The sequence below is a fragment of the Micromonas pusilla genome (assembly GCF_000151265.4).
Source record: "Micromonas pusilla CCMP1545 genomic scaffold MICPUCscaffold_4, whole genome shotgun sequence".
Taxonomy (NCBI): domain Eukaryota; kingdom Viridiplantae; phylum Chlorophyta; class Mamiellophyceae; order Mamiellales; family Mamiellaceae; genus Micromonas; species Micromonas pusilla.
In genome coordinates, this window is record NW_003315885.1 from 87742 (window position 1) to 109604 (window position 21863).

The 21863-nt window shown below is 66.9% G+C and overlaps 11 protein-coding genes across 11 annotated transcripts; 7 read left to right on the forward strand and 4 right to left on the reverse strand.

The window, feature by feature from the left end:
• Nucleotides 1–44: 44 nt before the first annotated feature.
• Nucleotides 45–2746, forward strand: MICPUCDRAFT_56920 (uncharacterized protein; the record flags this gene model as incomplete). Its single annotated transcript, XM_003057538.1, has 4 exons — nucleotides 45–552; nucleotides 667–916; nucleotides 1031–1791; nucleotides 1929–2746. The coding sequence occupies 4 exons, from the start codon at nucleotides 45–47 to the stop codon at nucleotides 2744–2746; spliced, it is 2337 nt and encodes a 778-aa protein (XP_003057584.1).
• Nucleotides 2747–2829: 83 nt separating this feature from the next.
• On the forward strand, nucleotides 2830–3843 carry MICPUCDRAFT_26128 (uncharacterized protein). Its single transcript, XM_003057539.1, has 2 exons — nucleotides 2830–3415; nucleotides 3602–3843. The coding sequence occupies exons 1-2, from the start codon at nucleotides 2831–2833 to the stop codon at nucleotides 3761–3763; spliced, it is 747 nt and encodes a 248-aa protein (XP_003057585.1). The 5' UTR covers nucleotide 2830; the 3' UTR covers nucleotides 3764–3843.
• Nucleotides 3844–3906: 63 nt separating this feature from the next.
• Nucleotides 3907–6606, reverse strand: MICPUCDRAFT_56922 (uncharacterized protein; the record flags this gene model as incomplete). The annotated part of the gene is made up of 1 exon (XM_003057919.1): nucleotides 3907–6606. The coding sequence occupies exon 1, from the start codon at nucleotides 6562–6564 to the stop codon at nucleotides 3907–3909; it is 2658 nt and encodes an 885-aa protein (XP_003057965.1). The 5' UTR covers nucleotides 6565–6606.
• A 328-nt stretch (nucleotides 6607–6934) lies between these two features.
• On the forward strand, nucleotides 6935–7774 carry MICPUCDRAFT_39125 (uncharacterized protein; the record flags this gene model as incomplete). The annotated part of the gene is made up of 1 exon (XM_003057540.1): nucleotides 6935–7774. One exon carries the CDS (start codon nucleotides 6935–6937, stop codon nucleotides 7772–7774), a length of 840 nt encoding a protein of 279 aa, XP_003057586.1.
• Nucleotides 7775–7966: 192 nt separating this feature from the next.
• On the reverse strand, nucleotides 7967–10648 carry MICPUCDRAFT_46925 (uncharacterized protein; the record flags this gene model as incomplete). Its single annotated transcript, XM_003057920.1, has 1 exon — nucleotides 7967–10648. The coding sequence occupies one exon, from the start codon at nucleotides 10646–10648 to the stop codon at nucleotides 7967–7969; it is 2682 nt and encodes an 893-aa protein (XP_003057966.1).
• A 386-nt stretch (nucleotides 10649–11034) lies between these two features.
• MICPUCDRAFT_56925 (uncharacterized protein) lies at nucleotides 11035–12051 on the forward strand (the record flags this gene model as incomplete). Its single annotated transcript, XM_003057541.1, has 1 exon — nucleotides 11035–12051. One exon carries the CDS (start codon nucleotides 11035–11037, stop codon nucleotides 12049–12051), a length of 1017 nt encoding a protein of 338 aa, XP_003057587.1.
• Nucleotides 12052–12109: 58 nt separating this feature from the next.
• Nucleotides 12110–13598, reverse strand: MICPUCDRAFT_56926 (zinc permease family; the record flags this gene model as incomplete). Its single annotated transcript, XM_003057921.1, has 2 exons — nucleotides 12110–12898; nucleotides 13071–13598. The coding sequence occupies 2 exons, from the start codon at nucleotides 13596–13598 to the stop codon at nucleotides 12110–12112; spliced, it is 1317 nt and encodes a 438-aa protein (XP_003057967.1).
• A 164-nt stretch (nucleotides 13599–13762) lies between these two features.
• On the forward strand, nucleotides 13763–15881 carry MICPUCDRAFT_56927 (major facilitator superfamily; the record flags this gene model as incomplete). The annotated part of the gene is made up of 3 exons (XM_003057542.1): nucleotides 13763–14478; nucleotides 14645–15322; nucleotides 15428–15881. 3 exons carry the CDS (start codon nucleotides 13763–13765, stop codon nucleotides 15879–15881), a joined length of 1848 nt encoding a protein of 615 aa, XP_003057588.1.
• Nucleotides 15882–16049: 168 nt separating this feature from the next.
• MICPUCDRAFT_56928 (uncharacterized protein) lies at nucleotides 16050–16370 on the forward strand (the record flags this gene model as incomplete). The annotated part of the gene is made up of 1 exon (XM_003057543.1): nucleotides 16050–16370. One exon carries the CDS (start codon nucleotides 16050–16052, stop codon nucleotides 16368–16370), a length of 321 nt encoding a protein of 106 aa, XP_003057589.1.
• A 194-nt stretch (nucleotides 16371–16564) lies between these two features.
• MICPUCDRAFT_46926 (uncharacterized protein) lies at nucleotides 16565–19814 on the forward strand. Its single transcript, XM_003057544.1, has 2 exons — nucleotides 16565–16655; nucleotides 16833–19814. The coding sequence occupies exon 2, from the start codon at nucleotides 16992–16994 to the stop codon at nucleotides 19662–19664; it is 2673 nt and encodes an 890-aa protein (XP_003057590.1). The 5' UTR covers nucleotides 16565–16655; nucleotides 16833–16991; the 3' UTR covers nucleotides 19665–19814.
• Nucleotides 19815–19819: 5 nt separating this feature from the next.
• Nucleotides 19820–21487, reverse strand: MICPUCDRAFT_39130 (uncharacterized protein; the record flags this gene model as incomplete). Its single annotated transcript, XM_003057922.1, has 1 exon — nucleotides 19820–21487. One exon carries the CDS (start codon nucleotides 21485–21487, stop codon nucleotides 19820–19822), a length of 1668 nt encoding a protein of 555 aa, XP_003057968.1.
• Nucleotides 21488–21863: the final 376 nt, after the last annotated feature.

The window sequence follows — 21863 nt, forward strand, 5'->3', positions numbered from 1 at the left end:
CGGTCGCGAAGGACGTCGAGCGAGAGAAGACGCTCGACGTCGCCATGCCCCCCAAGACGCGCGACCTCGTCCCCGCCGACGCGACAGACGAGATGTGCGCGTACGAGGCGGAACGCGCGCGGAGGATCGCGTCGAACCGGCGACGCATGGCCGAGCTCGGGCTCGCGACGATGGCCTCCGCGGCCGGGCTCGGCGCGGAGACCCGCCCCGGCGGCGGCGGCGGCGCGCTCCCGGACGGCGACGCGCGCGGGCCTCGGCTGCGACGCGGACGCGCGCTCGAAAAGCTCAAGCGCGGCGCGGCGGGCGCGCCGGCGCGCGCGTCGCGCCGCCTCCGCGGCGTCGCCGCGGACGGCGACGAGGGCGCCGACGACGTCGACGCCGTCGCTCGCGCGCCGCCGAAGCGGCCGCGCTACGACGAGTCCGACGCGGGCGAGGGCGAGATCAAGCGCAGGGGGTTGCCGTTCCCGGACCCCGCGGACGACCCGTCCTCCGCGATCGTCGCGCCGTTCTCGCTCGCGTCCATCGGCGTCACCGTCCTCGAGCTCGGGTCGGGTGCGTTAAACATCCAAAGTTTAAGTTTTTCACCCGACCCGTCCGTCGGTTTCAACATTTGATCGCGTCCCCTTTCAACTGACCGGTGAAATGTTTTTGTATCGATACTGTCAGTGCATCGCGCGGCGTTCGCGCCCACGTATTGGTCCTCGAGAGGGTGCCTCTTTCATCACGCCTACCCGGTCGGATACGTCGCGCGCAAGACGCACTTCGGGCGAGATTTCGTGATGACGATCGAGAGGAGCGAGACCGGGCCGGTGTTCAGAGTCACGGACGAGGAGTCCGGCGAGACGTTCGTCGGGACGTCGCCCACCAAGCCGTGGACGGCGGTGTGCGTGCGGAAAAACTTGAAGACGCGCATCAGGTGCGTTCTATACAAACGTACTGTATTTCACCCATACTGTAGCTCGGTTTCAACATTTGATCGCATTGTCTTTCAACTGACCGATGACCAATTTTTGTATTGAATGTCCCTCAGCGGGCCGCTGTTTTTCGGATTCAGCGACCCGGTCACGATGCGCGCGCTCGCGTCGTTGTACACCCTGGACGAGCTCGAGGCGTGCAAGCGCGGCGGCGTCGTGGAGTCCGCGGAGTACGACCCGCTGGAGGCGCTCGTGAAGGCGCTGTGTCGGCTGGAAGGGGTCGGGCACAAGACGGCGACGGCGCTGGCGACGTCGACGGCGTTTTCGACGCATCTCGAAAACGATCTCGGCGGCGGCGGCGGAGGAGGAGGAGGAGGAGGAGGACCGAAGCCGCCGCCGCCGCCGCCGCGGCGGCTGACGAGCGTGGACGAGTTCAGGGCGTGCGCGAGCTCGAGCGCGGGCTCGGACGCGATCCGCGCGTTTTTGTTGCACTCCGAGACGCTGCCGGTCGCGACGCGGCGGTGGCCGGCGTGGGCGAGGCGCGTCGTTCCGAAAATTCTCGCGCAGCTCGCCCGCCGCGACGATTCGGACGCGGTGGACGCCGTCGCGCCGCCGCCGCCGACGGCGAAGAAAAAGAAAGGCGGAGACGGCGTCGCGCGGCCGCCGGCGTCGGCGTCGGCGGCGAAGACGCCCGGGAAGGAGAACGCGAACGCGCTCTCGGCGGCGGCGGCGGCGGTGGCGGCGGCGGCGTCCACCGCGTCCGAGTCGTCGCGGTGGGCGAGCTGCGCGAGCATTTTCGGCACGGCGGGGTGCAGAGCTCGTGTTCGTGTGCCTGGTCCTCGTCGTGGAGGCGAGCGCGAGCTTGAGCCCGCGCTTCGTGACGAGCGGCGGAACGGCGCGGAAGCGGCCGAGAAGAGACGAACGCGACGACGACGACGACGACGTTTTCAAAATCTCGCGATGAAGAAGGACGAAAGCGAGCGGAACGAGTCTGCATGGTCGCACTCGTCGTAGGCTCCCGTCAGAATCGAATGGCGCGCGTCACGTCGAAGCTCGGGCTCCTCGCGCGCGTGTTCGCCGGGTTCGCCGTCGTCGAGGGATGCTCGATCGGCCAGGGCGTCTTCGGCGCGCGCGTGGACGCGGAGGAGGAGGCGAGGACGATCGCGAGCCTCACGGCGAAGCGAGCGGAGAAGGACGCGCGAGAGGCAGCTTCGCGCGAGAAGCGATGGTTCGTGCGCCGCGCGGGCTCGGGCGCCGGCGACGACGCGCCGCCACCGCCGCCGCCGCCGCCCAGACGTCGCCGAAAGCGGTGCGTCGAGTGCAACGCGGCGCCGCACGTCCGGCGCGTCGTCGAGGACCTGTACCTCCGCGGCGTCGTCGCGCCCGCGCACTTCGCGCGCGACGTCGTCTTCGAGGACCCCGCCGCGGCGTGCGTCGGCGTCGGCGAGGTGACCGAGGCGTTCCGCGCGCTGCGCTTCTTCGCGCCGCGCGCGGAGGCGCCGTTCGAGATCGCGCCGCTGAGCGCGACGTCGTACGTCGTGCGCGCGGAGGTGAGGTATTCGCTGCCGTTCATAGGGGGCGAGGAGGGCGTCGTCGTGCGCAGCGACATCATCGTCACGACGGTCGGCGATGGGGGCGATGAGATTCGCGACGGATCCGACGCGCGGGGCGACGCGACGGAGGCGGGGAAGATCAAACGCGTGGAGGAGCGATGGGGGGGCGCGAACTTGCTCGAGGGGTTCCCGTTCGATTCGTGCCGCAGGATCTTCGGGTGGTGCTGCGGCGTCGCGACGCCGTGGCTCATCCCGTCCCGGCCGGCGGAGGCGTCGTAGTGATTAATTTACTCTCTCACAGCTGTGCGCGGTGAAGTCATCGATCGATTCGACGTCGTCACTTGGACGGACGCGGCGGCCGCGATGGAGGACTGGCGCGACCTCCTCGTCGTCCTCATGTTCTGGTTTCCCCCCCTCCTGATTCTGATCCTCTTCCTCCAAGTCTTCTACCTGTACGTCTGGAACGAGCCCATCCCCGCGGGCCCGCGCGTTCGCGACGACGACGCGCCGCGGCGAACGCTGATCGTGCTCGGCAGCGGCGGGCACACCGCGGAGATGTTCGCCGCGCTCGCCGCGTTCCCTCCGCGCGAATACCACCCCAGGACGTACGTCCTCGGCGACACGGACGTCACGAGCGCCGCCAAGGTGGACGCGCACGAGGCGAGCGTCGGCGACGCGCTCGCGGCGGAGGAGGGCGTGACGGACGACGATCTCGCGCGGTGGACGGATCACTCGACGCGCGTCGTCCCGAGAGCGCGCGAGGTGTCGCAGTCGTTCGTCACGTCCGCGTTCACGACGCTCCGAGCGCTGTGGGTCGCGCTTCGCGTCGTGCGGCAGGAGTGGCCGGAGCTGATCCTGTGCAACGGGCCGGGGACGTGCCTGCCCGTGTGCGTCGCCGCGTGGGCGCTGAACGTTGGGCACTTTACGCTGGGAGGGCGCCGCGATCAGGCGCGTTCTATACACTGGTCCCCATACGACCGCGTCGCCGTGGTGAACGCCGATCCTTAAGGACTTTTGCCGTCGTCTCTCTCCGCCCACACCTCGCTTTCAATCCCCGCCCGCGTTGCCTTTCAACTCCGTTTCTGACGCCTTTCAACTCCACCCCGACATCGCTTTGTATGGAACGGCCCTCAGCGAATCGCCGTCGCGTACGTTGAATCCATCGCGCGCGCGAAGACGATGAGCCTCACGGGGAAGATTCTGTACCACTCGCGGATCGCGGACCGCGTGTTCGTGCAGTGGGAGGGGTTGCGGGCGCGGTATCCGAGGGCGACGTACGCGGGACGGGTCATGTGAGCGCGCCGACCGTCCCGTCGTCTCGCGCGCGCGGCGCGTGATTAAAGTAAGGTCATTAATAACAATCGATAACGTGCGTAGCTCGTTCACTGAACAGTCCTGTCTGTATCTTATACATCTTCGCTCGCGCCGGCGGGCGCGCTTCAGCCGAGGTGGAAGAGCTTCTTGATGCCGCCGACGACGCCCTTCTCCTCCTCCTTCTTCTCCTCCTCCGGCGCGGTCGCGTTCGCGGGCGCGGTCGCGGTCGCGTTCGCGGGCTCCGGCGCGACGTCGTGCGCGTCGAAGCAGTGCCCCGTCGCGGCGTACGTCGCCTCCATCGCCAGCAGCTCCGTTGAGACGTCGAAGTCGTGGTACTCCGTGTGGTTCGCCATCCAGTCCTCGAGCGTGTCCATCTTGGACGCGTCCTTGCCGAGGTAGTCCACGATGTCCTTCGGGACGCCGCAGTTGGCGACGAGCGCGTCGCCGTCCTTCACGCCGCCGTGCTTCTCGAGCACCTTGCCGAACCCCGGCGGCAGCTCGCCGACGTCGCGGCACAGCTCCGGAGGCCCGGAGGAATTGGACATTTGCATCGCCTCGACGTGGACGTCGTTCGCGGTGTGCTGGAGCGCCATCGCGGCCGCCTCGAGCGCGCGCTTGTCGTCCGCCGCGGATTGAATCTCCGCGCTCTTCGCCGCGCGAACGGCGGCGAGCGCGGCGTCGACGACGCGCGTCGCCTCCTTGGTCGCCGCGCTCATGATCTTCTCCGCCTCGGCGAGCGCGGCGGCGAGCTTGGCTCGCGCGGCCGTCGTCGCCGCGACCGCGGCTTGGTGCTTCTCCTGCGCCTCTTTCGCGGCTTTCACGCGGTCAGCCATGAAGTGGAAGTCGGGCGTCGTCCCGTCGCCTCCGGTCGTCGCGCCGGGGCCGTGGTTCATCATGGCGTGGATGGCCTCTATCCCCGGCGCGGCGTCGCCGTCGTCGTGGTCGTGGTCGTGGTCGTGGTCGTGGTCGTGGTCGTGGTCGTCGTCGCCGAGATTCGCATCCTTCGGCACCGCCGCTTGCTCGTGCCACTTGGACGCGTGCGTGAACGCCGCGGCGACGGCTTCCTCCGCCGCCTCCGCGGCGGTCGCGGCGTGAGACTCCGCCGCCTTCGCGGCGTCGAGCTCCGTTTGCGCGGCGTGGACGATCTTCGTCGCGTTCGCCTTCGCCTCCATTATGATCTTCTTCGCGCGTTGTCTCGCGGGGGCAACATTCTCCTTCGCCGAGACGAGCGCCGCGTCCGCGGCTTCGTACGCCTTTTGCGCCGCGTCCGCGGCGGCGATGTCTTGGGCCTCGTCGCGCTTGAGCTCGACGCCCGTCGCGCGCGCGACGTCGGCGGCGCTGAGCGTCGTCGCGTTGGCGTCGGCGGGCGCTTCGACCGGCGCCGGAGGGGCCGGCGTCGGCGTCTCCGTCGGCGTCTCCGTCGGCGTCTCCGCCGCGGGCGCTTCGTCGCCGCCGCCGTGGTTCTTCAACCTCGCGAAGAACCTCGTGCACGCCGCGGACGTGCACGCCGCCGTGTCGTCTTCGCACTTGACCGCCGCGTGTCCGTCGATCTCGAGGAACTTGGCGCAGTCCGCCTCCTCGTCGGTGAGTCCCGGGAAGTGGAGTTTCGTGAACGCGCGCGGGTCCGTCGGCTCGTCGTCGTCGTGGTCGTGGTCGTGGTCGTGGTCGTGGTCGTGGTCGTTGTCGTGGTGATCGTCGTGGTCGTCGTCGGAGACGTGGTCGTCCTCCTCGTGGCACTTGCCGGTCGCCTTCCACGCGCGCTCCATCTCCTTGAGCTCCGTGCTCGCGTCGAAGTCGTGGTACGCCCTGTGGTTCGCCATCCAGTCCCCGAGCGTGTCCATCTTGGACGCGTCCTTGCCGAGGTAGTCCACGATGTCCTTCGGGACGCCGCACTTTTCGATGAAGCGGACGCCGTGATCGATGTCGCCGATCTCCTCGAGCTTCGCGCCGAACCCGTCGGGGAGCATCGCCGGCTCGCGCACGAGAGCGGGCATGTGATCGTCCGCGGGCACGGGCGCGGGCTCGGGCACGGGCGTGGGCACGGGTTCGACCAACGGCGCGGGCGCGGGCTCGGGCGCGGGCTCGGGCTCGTCCACGTCCACGTCCACGTCCGCGTCCGGGGCGGAGTCCAAGGGTTCCGCGGCGACGTCGTTGTCATGAGTCGCGAGCTCGTCCATGGATTGCGTGGTGAGTTCGTCCGCCGCGGCCTCGGTGGCGTCCGGCGCGGGGGCCGGATCCGTCTCCACGTCTGAGGTGGTCGTCTCCACGTCCGGGGTGGTCGTATCCACGTCTGAGGTGGTCGTCTCCACGTCCGGGGTGGTCGTCTCCACGTCCGGGGTGGTCGTCTCCACGTCCGGGGTGGTCGTCTCCACGTCCGGGGTGGTCGTCTCCACGTCCGGGGTGGTCGTCTCCACGTCCGGGGTGGTCGTCTCCACGTCCGGGGTGGTCGTCTCCGCGACGACGTCCGGGGTGGTCGTCGTCGGGGGCAGATCGCTCGTCATCGCCGCCGCGATCTGCGCGTCCGTGACCGCGCCGAGCGCGGAGCCCGGAGTCGCCGGGTGATGCGCCCTGCCGCTGAGGAAGAGCACGGTGCCGAGGACGCCGCACGCGGCGAGCGACAGCGGCGTCGCGTGGCGCGCGACGAACGATCGCGACGATTTAGGTTTGGAATTCGTCGGGCTCGCGCCCGCGATCGCGCCGATCTCGGGGTCGTACATCGCGCCGCTGAGGAGCGGGATGCGCTCCGCGCGCGCGCGCGCGGGCATCTCGTTTCGAGACGGCATGGTTTCGTTCGCGCGTGCTCTCGGGGTTCGAGGGGAAGCGCGGGCGGCGATGACGCGCGTCGACGCGACGCGACCTTTCCCTTTGAACGAGCCGAACCCTTTTTCTGTAACACCAAAACGATCAGATATGGAGAATTTGACTCAAAAAGCAGGGTTAAAAAAAAACACCAAAACGATCAGATATGGAGATTTGACTCAAAAAGCAGGGTTTACAATTTTCGGGTAACGGAAAACGCGCCTGCGAAAGGTCGCACCAAGAACATAAACCTAAGTGTCGGTCGAGCAACACTCTCACGCGCAACGCGCACGATCATACTACCGACGGAATACGATCGGCCTGTACAACCCCTTCCTACCGCGTTCACTCACGATGGCACCCGCCCAAGTAGATACGAGCCCGCTTCTCGTGAAGAAGAGGTCTGCGAACACCTCCCTATTTTCGCCGAAAAAAATCGCGACCACCTCTGCCCTCATCATCGGCGTCTTCGTCGGCGCTCTCGCGGTGACGTCCGTTCGCCCCGCGAAAGTCGACGAGCCCGCGCTGCTTGGCGACGCGCAGTCCGGCGTCTCCGAATCCTATCGGCTCGGCGTGGAGAAACTGTACGAGAAGTTCAACGCGCGCGCGTCGGCCACCGGTGAGCTCGGCGAAGACGACGCGAACGAGCTTGAGAAGGAAATCGCCGACCTCGGCTCTGGACCGACGAAAATGGCACTTATCAAAGAAAACGACGTGGGCTACTGCGAAAATGACAAAGTGGAGTTCGGGACTCTCATGAATTTAACCCTCCCCATGGCCCTCCTCAAGGACAAGAAGAAGGTTGTTCATAAGACACTCGACGTGAAGAAGCCGCCGCCTGGACCTTTTCCTTCTTTGTCCGCAGCCTATAAAATTTTGAAGATGGAAGACTTTGGAACCGTCCCCGTTCCCGTGACCTGCGACGTCGATTTCTTTGGGGAAGACCCCGCACCCGGCAAACAGAAGTTCTGCAAATGCAAGCAGAAGTCACGCGCCGTGACCTTTGCAGAGGGTAAAATTGGGTGGTGCAAAAAAAGCAAGGTTCACATCTCCGACGGCCACAAGCTGGTCACGAGCGACAAACTCAAAAAGATGGCGATTCCGCTCCCTTTCCCGTGCGTTGCCAAAGCGTTCAAGGGGGGAATTGCAGACTTGGACGCCGGTGCGAAGAAGAAGTGCTTCTGCCATAAGTAAGAGCCGTTGGGTGAACGGACAAGTCGTTTCGCTTTGTTTTGTTTTGTTTTGTTTTGTACAGCACGCCTTCCGGAAAAATCGCCGAGGTCGTCGATCTAGCTACGGGGTAGACTAAGAAGGAAGGTGGCGAACGCGGTGGCGACGTGAAAATGTTGTGTGTATGTATATTACGATCGTCGCGAACCAACGCCATCACCGCCGCGCGGCGATCCTCGCCTTCGCGCGCTCGATCACGTCGTCGACGTCGACGCTCTCCGTCACCGGCCGGCGGCCGCCGCTCGCGTCGTCGACGGACGCCGCGGGCGCAACCTCGCGGTCGGCGACGCGCCGCAGCGCGTCGTCCACGAACGTCGCCTCCGGCGGCGTCACCGGCCGCGGCGCCCGCGCCGCCGCCCTCGGCGGCGTCGCGACGACGCGGTCGCGCCTCGACGCCGGCGGGGCCCGCTCTCGTTCTCGTTCCTCCCTCTCCCCGCGCGACGCGGCGGCGCGCGAGACGCGGTCGCGGTCGCGGTCGTACGACGCGCGCGCGAGCGACCCGGACCCGTGACCGTCGGCGGCGTTCGGATCCGCGTTCTCGCCGGCGCCGCGAGAGAGCAGCACCGCCCTCGGCGCCGCGTCCGGGTGCAGTCGGCCCTGCGCGCGCGCCTCCGCGAGCCTCGCGCGCGCGCGCTCGATGACGTTGCCGACGTCCAGCTGCGACCGCGCGCGCCTCTCGCGCGTCGCGGCGGACTCCGAGGGGTGCGAAGCGGCGTCGCCGCCGCCCTCGCCCTCGCCGCCGCCCTGACCGTCCCTCGTCGTCATCGCGCGCAGCAGCCCGAAGCCGCGCTTCGCGCCGCCGCTGAGATCCTCCTTGGTCTGCGTCGCGACGTGCGTCCGGACTTTGATCTCGCCGCTGCTGTCCGCGACGAACCCCAGGCGCGAGTGCACCGCCGACTTCGCGCCCGCCTTGGCGTCGCGCGGCGTCCCCGCGTACGCGAGATCGCCGAGCTCGGGGGTGCCGCCGACGAAGTGCTCCTTCATGCGGTCGACGATCGCGCCCCCCGCGCGCCAGGTCATCACCTTGTGCTCGACGCTGCCGATCGGGACGGAGTGCAGCGGGAGGTAGCCGTACCCCTCGCACCGGTACCGGTCCCACTGGTCGTAGGAGGACACCTGGAAGAAGAGCGACGGGAACTGATCGGGCTCCGGCTCCGACTGCGCGACGAGCTCGAGCTCGAACGGGAAGCTCCAGTGCGCGACCCTGCGGTCGCCGGAGAAGGCGCCGTCGCCCTCGCCGTCGCGGGTGTTCGGGTACGTCGTGCATCGGCAAATTTGCGTGACCCCCGCGGTGACGACCGGGGCGTTGCGGCCGGCGTCGTCGCCGCCCTTTCCGGCGACGCTTCCGGAGAGCTTCCAAATCACCGGGTCAGCGTCCAAGACCCACTCGCAGTATAAATCGTCCCTCTCGAACCCTCGGCCGCTGACGATCTCGCCGAGGAGGACGAGCCGCATCACGCCGGGGTTCGGCCCGGGCGCGGGGACGAAACCGCCCACGCCGCGGCGTTTCATGAGCTCCAACCTGCGAAGCGCCGCCGTCGGCGCGATGTCGTTTTGACGCTTCTCCAGCGCGCTCTCCCCGCGCTCCGACGCGTTCGTGACGACAACCTCGAACACGCTGCCGTCCCTGCGTTCGATGCGGATCGGCTCGTTCTCCTTCGTGAAGTCCGGCGTGAACGCGATCGAGCCGTCGTCGAACGCTTCGACGAGCATCACGAGCGCCTCTCGCTCCGCGTTCTTACCGTCGGGCCCGTCGAAGACCGGGTGCGACGGCGGCAGCTCCAGAGGGCCGCAGTCCGCGCAGATCGCGAACGTCGAGATCGGCGCGGAGGATCCGCCCTGGCCCCGGCGGCGGCGCCTCGACGCCGCGCGCGCGTTCTCCGCGCGCTTCCTCGCCGCCGACCGCGCCAACTCCGGGCTCGGCTTCTTCGCGCACAGCGACGCGACGCCCCTCCCCTTCGGGTCCTCGCCTCGTCGCTCCGCGGGCGCGCCGAAGATCTTGCGGAAGAGCCCGTTCAGCGGCTCGAACGCGCTCGTCGTGACCGTCTTCGCCGCGTCGCGGTCGTCCGCGAACGGATCCGCCGACGCGTACGTGTAGATGGCTTCCCCCGTGAGGTTCCCCTCGTCGATCATCCGCGAGTACCGCCTCTCGAGCTCCGTCTCCGGCGCGCCCTTCGACTTGATGCGATCGATCTCGACCGCGCCGAACACCTTCTCTTGCCACGCGACGATGCGCTCGAACCGTATCGGCGCGTCCGGGTCGTCGGGCGCGATGGGCCCGCGCGTCAGCGTCGTCTGTCTCGCGAACCGCGCCGCCAGGGATTCGGCGTCTTCGGCGCCGCCCTTCCCCTCCGTCACCGGTCCAGGGCCGGGGGCTCCTCCTCCTCCTCCTCCTCCTTCCTCCGTCGCGTACGGGTCGAACGCGGTCACGACGCCGCCGTCGTCCGCGTCCGTCCGCGGCGCGCCCGCGGCGGCGGCGTCGCGTTGCGCCTCGTAGTCGGTACCGATCTTGAACGACGGCGCCGGCGCGAGCGACGGCTTCGCGCCGCGCGCGCCGCCGCCGGCGGCGTTCGCGGCGGCGGCGGCTTCCATCGCGTCCGCGGCCGCGAGCTCGCTCGCGGAGGCGGACGGTCCGAGCGCCGTCGCCGCGGTCGCTTCCGCGGACGCCGCGTTCGCCTCGCGCTCGCTTCCGAACCGCGCGGCGTTCTGCGACTCCTCGAGCCGGCGCTCCATCTCGAGCGCGCGGTCCGGTCGCGGCGCGCTCACGCGCGTGAGCGCGACGCGAATCCGGAGGTTCTGCAGCGCGTCGGGGGAGCGATACGTCACCTTGCCCGACATCCTGGCGGCGTCGAGGGAGCCAGATTCGAAGCGACGACGACGGGGGCTCGCTGACGCGCGATGATGTCAACAACTCCGTTCCGCGCTCTTCCTCCGCCTCTCGCGTTTCCTCTCCGTCCGCTCCGCGCGCGCGAGGACGCGCGACGCGACGACGCGTGCGTTCGGTCGCGCTGACGATTCGCGTTCGACGCGCGCGAGCGTGACGATGCCGACGCGCGTGCGTCGCTCTGGCGTCCGCGCGCCGCGACGAGAGTCGTTGAGAGATTCAAAAAAAAACGCAGGTCTGGTATCGGGACACGGACACCAGTCCGGCGGGCGCGGGCGCCAGCTGCGGTCTGATAACATACGAAAAAAATGCGCGACAAGATGGGCAGACCGCGCGCGCGATGCCTCCCCACGGGCCTCCCCGAGGCCTGAAGAAGCTCCGCGGGAAACCTGACGTGTATCAGCTCACGGATGACCTCCCCGGGTGGAACATGGACGGGAGCAGCACGGACAAGCTCGCGAGCGGTTCGTGGATCAAGCACTGGGAGGAAAAGTCGCAGCTCCCGCGTTGGCGTTGCGCGTACAAAGACTGCGACAAACCGGGCGAGCACGGCGGACACGTGTGGATCCGAGGACACTCGAGTCGCGCAAATGGTGTGTGGATCGTGCCGATATGCAAGTCCTGCAACTACTGCGAGAACCTGAATCGCAGGCAGTGCGTGGATGGGAACCACTCTGAGATTCGCAAAGGTGCCGTCGTCGTCCGGACGGAATACACAGGAGACATGGCAACCGCGGAGAGGAGATTTGCCGAGAGCGCGGATGCATATGACGACGGCGACGATGAAGGATACGAGTCCGAAGCGTACTCCGAGATGGACTGGGACGGGTACGATAATGATGAGGACGACGATGACACAGACGACGATGATGAGGACGACGATGAGACAGACGACGAGTTTTCGCGTGGGAACTTTTACAGCAGCGAGTGGGGGTCTGCGAAGAAACCTCGAGGAAGGCAGTGCAGTGGTTGCGGAGCGGACATCTCGAACAAGCCACCAAACCACCATAAATGTTTGTCGTGCTTCAGTGGAGGGTCTGCCTCGGCGAAGAAACCTCGAGGAAGGCAGTGCAGTGGTTGCGGAGCGGACATCTCGAACAAGCCACCAAACCACCATAAATGTTTGTCGTGCTTCAGTGGAGGGTCTGCCTCGGCGAAGAAACCTCGAGGAAGGCAGTGCAGTGGTTGCGGAGCGGACATCTCGAACAAGCCACCAAACCACCATAAATGTTTGTCGTGCTTCAGTGGAGGGTCTGCCTCGGCGAAGAAACCTCGAGGAAGGCAGTGCAGTGGTTGCGGAGCGGACATCTCGAAAGCACCCCCACATCACTTCGCGTGCAGAGCGTGTTATTCATGATTTATAGGGCCTAGGATAGCGATCGATTTAAAAGAGATATCAAACAACAGCCGACGCTTCACCCCCGACATCCGCTCGCGACGTGCCCCAACGCGCACGTCGCCACGCCGACGACGACGGCGACGACCCGCCCCACCTCCCCCCTCCACCCCATCCCCGCCCGCTGCATCTCCGCCATCGCGGTCCCGCACGCGGCGTACGCGAACCCGCCCGCGACGAACGCGTCCGCGCACGCCATCCACCGCGTCGCGTCCGCGTCCCCATCCGACAACGCCTCCGTCCCGCCCTCGCGCCCGACGAACGCGGCGCCGCCGATCAGCAGCGCGACCGCGGTGCCGACCACGGACGCGAGCGCGGAGAGAAAGTTGTAGAAGAGCGCGCGCGCGACGGTGAACCCCGCGTGCGTCAGCGCGCCGAAATCGCCGAGCTCCTGCGGGATCTCGTGCGCGAGAATCAGCGCCGTCTTGGCCCAGCCGCGCCGCGGGCCGCCGACGACGAACGACGCGCCGACGACGACACCGTCCGTGAAATTGTGCGCGGCGTCCGCGAGGAGGTTCATCACGCCGACGACCTTCTTCTCCTCCGCGAGGAGGACGTGGAGGTTGTCGTCGTCGTCGTCGTCGTCGTCGAACGCTTCTTCCGCGACCCGCCGCGCGCGCGCAGCCGGCGGCGGCGGCGACGGCGACGTCGCGCCCGCCGCGCGTCGTCGCCGCGCCGCCGTCCTCCTCTTCGTCGTCGTCGCCGCGCCGCCGCCGTCTTCTCTCTCTTCCTCCCCGTCCGCGTCGCCGTCCTTCTTCTTCCTCGCCGCCGCGCGATGATGATGTCGACGACGATGATGAGGGCCGTTCTATACAAGCGAATGTCGGGGTGGAGTTGAAAGGCGTCAGTTGGCGTTGAAAGGCGCCGAGGACGGGGATTGAAAGCGAGGGGTGGGCGGAGAGACACGACGGGAAAAGTCCTTAAGGATCGGCGTTCACCACGCCGACGCGGTCGTATGGGAACCAGTGTATAGAACGCACCTGATGTTGATGTTGACGACGCCCGCGACAACTCGACCCGAGCGCGCGGACGACGCGCTCGACGATGTAGAACGCGACGACGCCGCCGCACGCGCAGAGGCCGATCCGCTGCTCGATCGCGGCGCGGAGGAGCGACCCGCCGCCGTGGTCGTGGTCGTGGTCGTGACCGCCCGCGCGCGCGTCGTCTCCGCGAACGCTCGCGTACGCGTGCGGGAGTTGATGCAGGAACGCGTCGCCGAGGAGCGCGCCGACGGCGAACGCGCCGAGGAGCGCGCTGAGCGCGGGCGGGATCGTCAGACGCGCGGCGGCGTCGGCGTCCGCGGCGGCGTCCGTCTTCTTCTTCCTCTTCGCTCCTCCTCCGCCGCCGCCGCCGCGACGGACGCGGAGGCACAGCAGCGGAAGAATGGCGATCGCGACGAGCGACGCGAGCGAGGTGGCGAGCGACGCGCCGAGCGCGTGCGCGCAGAGCCGCGCGACGCCGAAGCCGCGGACGTCGAACCGGGCCCGGCGGACGTACGACGACGGCATCGCGCGCGCAGTGCGTCCTCCTCCTCGCCGCGCGCGCGGCGGTGTGACCCGCGGGCCGCGCGCCGTCTCGGGTCGTCCGAGAAGAGGCGCGACTTTTCGTTTCATCCAGTCGCAAGCATGACTTTTCGAAACGCGGCGCCCACTCCCTGCCGCCCCCGAGCGCCATGGGCGCGTCCGCGCACAGCCGCAGCGCGTCCTCCGGCGTCGCGAGCGCGGACGACGTCGAGGCGCAGCTCGTCCCCGCGAGCGAGCGCGACGACGACGACGACGACGACGACGACGACGACGACGACGCGCGCGCGACGAAGACGACGACTCCCGAAGACGACGACCGTCCGGGCGCGCTCGCGCTCCCGGAGCTCCATCGCGTGGACGTCGGCCCGCGCGGCAGCAAGCGCGCCAAGTACTACGCCGTCGGCCTCCTCACGCTCACCGCGATGTTTCTGTACGCGGACCAGAACCTCCTGTCGCCGAACATGTCCGCGGTCGCGGAGGACTTCAACATGACGGACAAGGAGAAAGGCGCGTTCTATCTCACACTGGTCCCCATACGACGGCGTTCGCGTGGTGAACGCTATTCCTTAAGGACTTTGCCCGGCGTTTCTCTCCTCCCACCCATCGCTTTCAACTCCCGCCCTCGACGCCTTTCAACTCCGCTTCTGACGCCTATGAACTCCACCCCGACGTTCGCTCGTATGGAACGACCCAAAGATCTCTACCTGGGCGGCTACCTCCAGCTCGCCTTCTTCGTCGTCGGATCCCCCGCGTCGTTCTTGATCGGATGGCTCGCGGACAAGCCGACGATCCGCGGCCGCGCGAACCCGCGCACGCGGCTGTTCGTGTTGACCGTCATGATCGGCGAGGGGCCGTGTCTCGCGACGTACTGGGTCAGGCGCGTTCGTTCGCGGCTCGTTCGGGCGCTCATCTCATTTTTCACCCGTCGCCCGCCCGAACTCGGTTTCAACCGCGTACGTTTGATCGCGCCCCCCCCCGGTCGAGTCTAAGTCTGACCGATGAACGACGCGTCTGTCCCTTTCCTCCACCAGGACGTACTGGGAGCTCTTCGCGTGCCGAGCGCTCACGGGCGTCGCCGTCGGCGGATGCCTCCCGCTGCTCTTCTCCATGTGCGGCGACATGTTCCCCACGGAGCAGCGGTCTTACGTCGCGAGCTTCCTGACGATCAGCACCGGCGCGGGGATCGCGATGGGGCAGATGATGAGCGGGTTCGTCGGGCCGCGGTACGGGTGGCGGCTGCCGTTTTTACTCGCCGCCGCGCCCGCCATCGCGCTCGCGATCTTATTTTATTTCACGGTGAAAGAGCCCGTGCGGGGGTGCCAGGAAGAGGCGGTGAAGAAGCGGAGGGAGGAGCGGCTGAGGGAGGAGGAGGAAGACGGCGAGGCGCTGCGCGTGGATTGCGACGGCGGCGACGACGGCGACGACGAAGCGGGGGCCGCGAAAAAGAGAGCGTCGACGAGGGACCGCGAAGAAGAAGAAGAGGATGACGACGACGACGACGAGGAAGCGGAGGAGAAGGAGAAGAAGAGGAGAGGGGACGGGAGCGCCGCGCGCGCGGGCGTCGCCGCGACGGCGGGGGTGATGGCCGCGGGCGCGGTCGCGTCGTCGAGGTCGACCGGCGGCGGCGGCGGCGGCGGCGGCGCGAGGAAGGACGGCGGCGGCGGCGAGGCGGATGAGAAATCCGCCGCCGCGGAGGACGACGAATACAGGTGCGTTCTATACAAACGTTTTTCACCCACCGCTCAGTTTCAACATTTGATCGCGTTCACTTTCAACTGACCGATGAACTATTTTTGTATGGAATGGCCCTCCAGCGGCAAGATCGACTGGGAGAAGCTGAAACGGCAGCTCCGCGTGCCGTCCAACCGCGTCATCCTCGCGCAGGGCATCCCCGGGACGATCCCGTGGGGTATGCTCAACGCGTACTTCGTGGATTACCTTCACAAGCAGAAGGGCCTCAAGGTGGAAGAGGGAACGATCGCGGTGACGTGTTTCGGCCTCGGCGCCGCGATCGGGACCGTCGTCGGCGGGATCCGAGGCCAGACGATATACAACAAACCCGGGGGAAGGCACGCGATCGCGGTGATCATGGGGGTAACGACCGCGCTCGGTGCGTTACCCGGGTTCTGGTTCATCAACACGAGCGACTACGGGTCCCACAACCTGTTGCTCTATTTCGGCTGTCTCGTCGGCGGCGTCCTCGCCGGCGTCACGCCGCCCAACGTCCGCGCGGTGCTCCTCAACGTGAACCCTCCAGGCGCGTTCTGATTCACACTGGTCCCCATACGACCGCGTCGGCGTGGTGAACGCGATTCCTTAAGGACTTTGCCCGGCGTGTCTCTCCGCCCAGGGTCCCTCGCTTTCAATACCCGCCCTCGGCGCCTTTCAACTCCGCTTCTGACGCCTATGAACTCCGCCCCGACGTCGCTTTGAACGATGGACCCTCGACCCTCAGAGACGCGCGGGAGCATGTTCGCGTTCTACTCGCAGATCGACGACGTCGGGAAGGGCGGCGGCCCCGCGCTCGTCGCCGGGCTGATCATGGCGTCCGGACGGAGGTTCGCGTTTAACGTCGCGATGACCGGGTGGCTGGTGTGCGGGTGCGTTTTGTTGACGTTGCGGGGGTTCATCGACGCGGACGTCGTTCGCGCGCAGGAGCAGGTGGAGGACGAGCTGGACGGCGTCGTCGCGGAGGAGGGGGGAGGGGGGGAGGGCGCGTCGAGGGACGACGAGGACGACGCGGATAACGTAGCGTAGTGGCGAGGCGAGGGGTCGCCGGGAAACTTAGGTGAGGGATCGCGGGAAACTTTCGCCGTCGGAACTCACACGCGCTCTCGAGATCTGAGCGACCGCCGATTTTCCCTGCTGCCGACGACGCGACGCGTCACACGTCATTTCTTTTCAACCGTCTTTCGCGGCGGCCGCGCGACACACACGCTCGCCGCGCGTATCTGCACACACGCGCGACTACTCCGCGTCTCACGCGCGCTCACGTCGCGTGCTTGATGGAACACGGGTTCATCGCGGGACCCTGGGAGCTCGGTGCGTCTCGTCCCCGCGGCATCGCGCGCGCCGCCGCCGCCGCGATATTTTGCCCTCGTCGTCATCCCTGACGAGCCGCCGAAAATTCTCGTGATCCGCGCTCTTCCCCCCTCCCTCGCGACGACGCGAGAGGACGCGCCTGACGCCGCCGTCCCCCCGGCCATTCGCGATCGCCAGGTGAGATTTTGTGACGCGCTTCTCAAGCCCGCGATCTCTGACGAACTCGCCGGCGCTACGTGTTTCAAATCTACTTCTGCCACCGCATCACCGCTTCACTCGTGAAGAAAAAAAAAAAAAACCGCCGCACTCTGAATCTGGACGGACCCGAGGAGACCGATGCCTCTTCCCGCGAACCCGCTCGCGAAGGACCCGAACCCGTACGTCGTCCAAGACGACGATCTCTCCGCCCGCGGCGCGACGCCGCCGCAGCGGAAGAGCAACCCGTTCGCGATCGGGAACGAAGACGCGCTCCTGCCGCGTCAAGTCGGAGGCGCCCCCGCGGACCCGTACGTGAACAACGACCTCGTGAGTCTCCCGAAAGGGTACGCCGCGCGCGGGGGCGATGGCCACGACGACGGCCGCGACGCCGCGTTCCACATGGAATCCGGGCCGTCGAACGCGATGCTCGCGCTCGAGATTGAAAAGCTCAAGAAGCGCGAGAGCGTCCTGAACAATCGATGGTGCGTCCTCTGCACGATGATCGTGACGTTCATCGCGTTCGTCCTCGGGTCGTTCGCGTCGTGGTACGTCACCGTCCCGCTCGGGGTTCCGATGAACGTCGACGAGAACGGCCCCGAGGTTGTCGCGCGCGTCGGCGTCTCGACGCTGTACCAGTACCCGTACGGGTACTCGGCGTACGAGGGCACCGGGTCGTGGGCGCCGGAGGCGTCGCCGCACGGGCTCAACAGGTACGAAGGTTCCGGCTCGTGGTCTCAAGAGATCATCAACGCCGGGAACGCGAACCCTCGGCTGTCGGACAACCAGGCGTTCTATTACGACTACCACATCTACCTCGTCGGAGGACTCGACAGCACGTCGGTGGCGGGATCCGGCACACAGGTCCTCACCGTGAAGATTTACAACACGCTGACGCGCACGTGGGAGGCGAACAACCCGATCACGGGCACCGCCGCGGAGGACATGCCCGCGGTGCGCTCTCAGTACGGCGGAGCGATCGACACCACGGGTAAGAAGATTTACATCACCGGCGGTATCAACGCCGATCCCTGGCCCAATGGGCAGAAAAATACGGTGTACGTGTACAACATCCAGACGAACGTGTGGACCACCGCAGCGGGCACGTTGAACACGGCTCGGTCCGATCACTGCGCGGTCTACGCGAACAGCAAGCTTTACGTCATCGGCGGCTGGGACGGGGGCTGGTCTAACGTTCTAGACTCCGTCGAGGTGTCCTCCGACGCCGGCGCGACGTGGACGACGACGACATCTCTTCCAGCCGACGGCGGTTTCGCCGGGAAGCGCGGAGATCTCGCGTGCGCGGTGAGCGGAACCAAAATTTACGTGTTCGGCGGTTACTACGACAACGTGGCCGGCACCCACAATTACTGGTCGACCGTGTACGAGGGCGACGCCGCGGCGAGCCCCTCACTCACGTGGACTGTCAAAAAGCCGATGCCCACCGCGCGAGGAGACATGGCCGCGGTGACACTCTCCGACGGATCCATCCTCGTGATTGGCGGTGAACAGATCTACCCTGGCGACGTCACAAAGACGAAAATCGCGATGCACGAGGTAGAACGTTACTTTCCCACCGTCAACGCCTGGGTGAGCAAAGCTCCGATGCCTCTCGGGAGATTCCGATTCGCCGCCGCGGCGGATTACAACGACCATGTCCACGTGCTCGGCGGGCACCAGTCCTGCCACCTGGACGACCCGAATAACCCTGGAGACGTGTGCTCTCTCGGGGATTACCAGTTCACCGCCGATCAAGCCCACTACGCGTACTACGACGTCCCGCACTCAAGCGTCGCCGGGAACCCTCACGGGGTGAGCCCTCAACTGTCGGACAACGTCGCGATCTACTACAACTACAACATCTACCTCATCGGAGGCCTCGACAGCACGTCGGGAACCGGCACAGTGAAGGCCGAGGTCCACATCTACAACACCCTCACGAAAGTGTGGTCCACCGGCGCCTCGCTCCCGGCCGTTCGCAATCGGTACGGCGCCGCGCTCATGGACGGGAAGATTTACGTCATGGGCGGACAAGGCGCGGCCGACGCCGTGGCTTCGACGACGTACATCTACAACATCGCGGCCAACACGTGGTCCACGGGCGGCGCTCTGAAGACCGCTCGGTCCGATCACTGCGCGGCGGCGGCCAACGGCAAGCTCTACGTCGTCGGCGGATGGACCGGCGCCTACAGCACGCTCAAGTCCGTGGAAGTCTCGACGAACAACGGCGCGAGCTGGTCGCTCACGACGGACATCCCGGAGGAGCGCGGCGACGTCTCGTGCGCCGCGAGCGGGAACAAAGTTTTCGTCATCGGCGGATACTACGACTACACCGGCGCGTGGCTCGCGAACTCGTTCCACGACGACGTCTTCGCCCTGGACGCGACGAACACCGAAGACTCGTGGTATAACGTCTCCAGCATGAAGTACGCGCGCGGCGATAAAGCCGTGACGACGCTCTCCGACGGATCCATCCTCGTCATGGGCGGCGAGACGTACTACTCGTCCTCGGCTTCGAAAGTCGCGATGCACCACGTCGAGAGGTATTACCCGATCCACGACACGTGGGTGGAGAAGGCGCCGATGCCGAGGGGTCGGTTCCGATTCGCCGCCGCGGCGGATTACAACGACCACGTCCACGTCCTCGGCGGCCACCGCTCGTGCCACCTGGACGACGGCTACGGAAGCGTGTGCTCATCCGCGGATTACCAGTTCGAGGCGCACGACGCGCACGACGTGTTTTACGACATCGATCACCCGGATCTGTGGCTCATCACGCGCGATCCGCAGATTGCGGCGACGGCGACGGTGTGAGGACGGTTCGCGACCGCGCAGTTCTTTCTTTTTTTCTCCTGTTCATCTTCTGTTTCCCCGCCGCCCGCGTGTGGCGTGTACATACGAGAAAGTCCGAGCGACTACATTCTACTGTATATAATAAGATATCGGCTAGTCGTTCCATATTCTAATACCTACTCTAGCGCTGCGTCCTTCTTCAGCACCCCCGCGTCCTCGAGACGCGCGCGCACGTACGCCGTCCTCTGCGCGGGTTGCATCCCGTGCACGTCGAACCACGGCACGACGATCACGCGCGTAAAACGCGCCCGAAGAAACTTATCGCGCGCCTCGGTTTTCACCTTTCGCACTCTCGACTCCTTGCGCGTGTCGTATTTCCCCGGGTTCGGATTCGCGTCCGCCCCGAGCGGCTCGGGTCTCTGATAGTCGACGTAAAAGTGATTCGGCCCGTCGCACTCGACGATCGCGTCGTGGTCGCGCAAGAGCACGTCCGCGGAGAAATTCCCATCCTCCGCGAGCGCCTCCTTCTCCGCCGTCAAGCCGAGGCTCTCGCAGTCGCGCGCGACGTTGTCGTGAAACGCCGACGCGTTCACGTCGTTCTTCGCCTGCGCGCGCCACGCGTCTCTCGCGTCGGCGTGCAGCCACGCCGGGACGGCGCTCGGGGGGGCGTCGTCGACCGCGTCTCGACGCATCAGATACGCGTGATAAAAGTTCGCCAACGCGTCTTTTCCTCTCTTTCCCTCCGGAAAGTCGACGCCGGGCGTCAGCGTCGCCGCGCGCGCCCACGCCGTCTCGAAAAACGCGCGCGACGGCGGCGTGGTCTCGTCGACGAACGACACGATCGCGACCGCCCACGTCGCGTACGCGAGCTCGATCGGCTTCATCTCGTGCACCCTCCTTCGCGCGTTTTCCACGAGCGCGTCCCACGTCGTCATCGTCGTCGTCGTCGTCGTCGTCGTCGTTTTTTTTTTTTTTTTCGAGTCGAAGGCGCGCCACGTCCCCGTGGACGCGACGCCGATGAGCGTCATCGCGGTCTCCTGCGCGGGGAGCGTCGCCGCGGCCTTCGCGAGCGCCGCGTCGAGCGCGCGCGCCGCGTCGTCGCTCGGGCGCGTCTCCATGGCGTGGTACGCCCACGTCGCCGTCGCGACGGAGGTTTCGTCTCTCCGTTTCGCGTCGCCGAATCGCGCCGTCGCGAGCGTCATCGCGAGCCGCCGCTCCAGCGCGAGAAACGCGCCTCGCGTCGGGCTCGGCGCGTCCCCAGACGCTCTGGACGCGCGCAGCGTCGCGTACGACCACATCGCGATGCCGACCTCGAGGAGGCTCATGCGATGCGCGCGTCGGCGCACCGCGGCGTCGAGCTCGCGCCACGCGTCTCGAAACGCGTCGTCGGCGGCGGTCTTTTTCAGGGCCGTTCTATACAAGCGAACGTCGGGGTGGAGTTGAAAGGCGTCAGAAGCGGAGTTGAAAGGCGCCGAGGTGTGTCGGGATTGAAAGCGAGGGACCCTGGGCGGAGAGATGCGCCGGTGAAATTCCTTAAGGATCGGCGTCCACCTCGCGAACGGGGTCGTATGGGGACTAGTGTATAGAACGCGCCTCAAATCCGCATCCGCCGGCCGCGCGATCCCCGCGCGCCCGGTCGCGATCCCCTGCAGCGCGTTGACGACCTCCTGCGGTTTCATCTCTCTCGCGCACCTCGCGATCGCGACGTCGAGCGCGACGATCGCGGGGTCGCCCGCCGTCGCCGACGGGCGCGGCGCGAAGCCGGCGCCGTACACGGCGTTGGCGACCTCTTGCGGGCTCAATCGAGGCGCGACGCGCGCGGCGGCGACGTAGAGCGCGTCCATCGTCTCCCGCGGCGCGCGCGCTGCGATCGCGGGGTGCGCCTTCGCGATCTTCCCGATGCCCCACAGCGTGTTCGCGACGTTCCGCGCGTCGAACGCCGGCGAGACGTCGACTGCGGGCCGCCGTTCCGCGCGAACCGACGTCGGGGCGGAGTTCAAAGGCGTCAGTCGGCGTCGAAACCGAGGGGTGGGCGGAGAGAAACGAACGACGGGACACGTCAGTCCTCAAGCAACGGACGGCGATCACCGCGCGAACGAACGACGAACGCGGTCGTGTGGGGACCAGTGTGAATACGAACGCGCCTATGCGTCTCGCGAGCGCGTCGAAAAATCGCGGCGACGGCGGCTCGCCGAGCGCCGACTGAGGGTCGTTCCATAC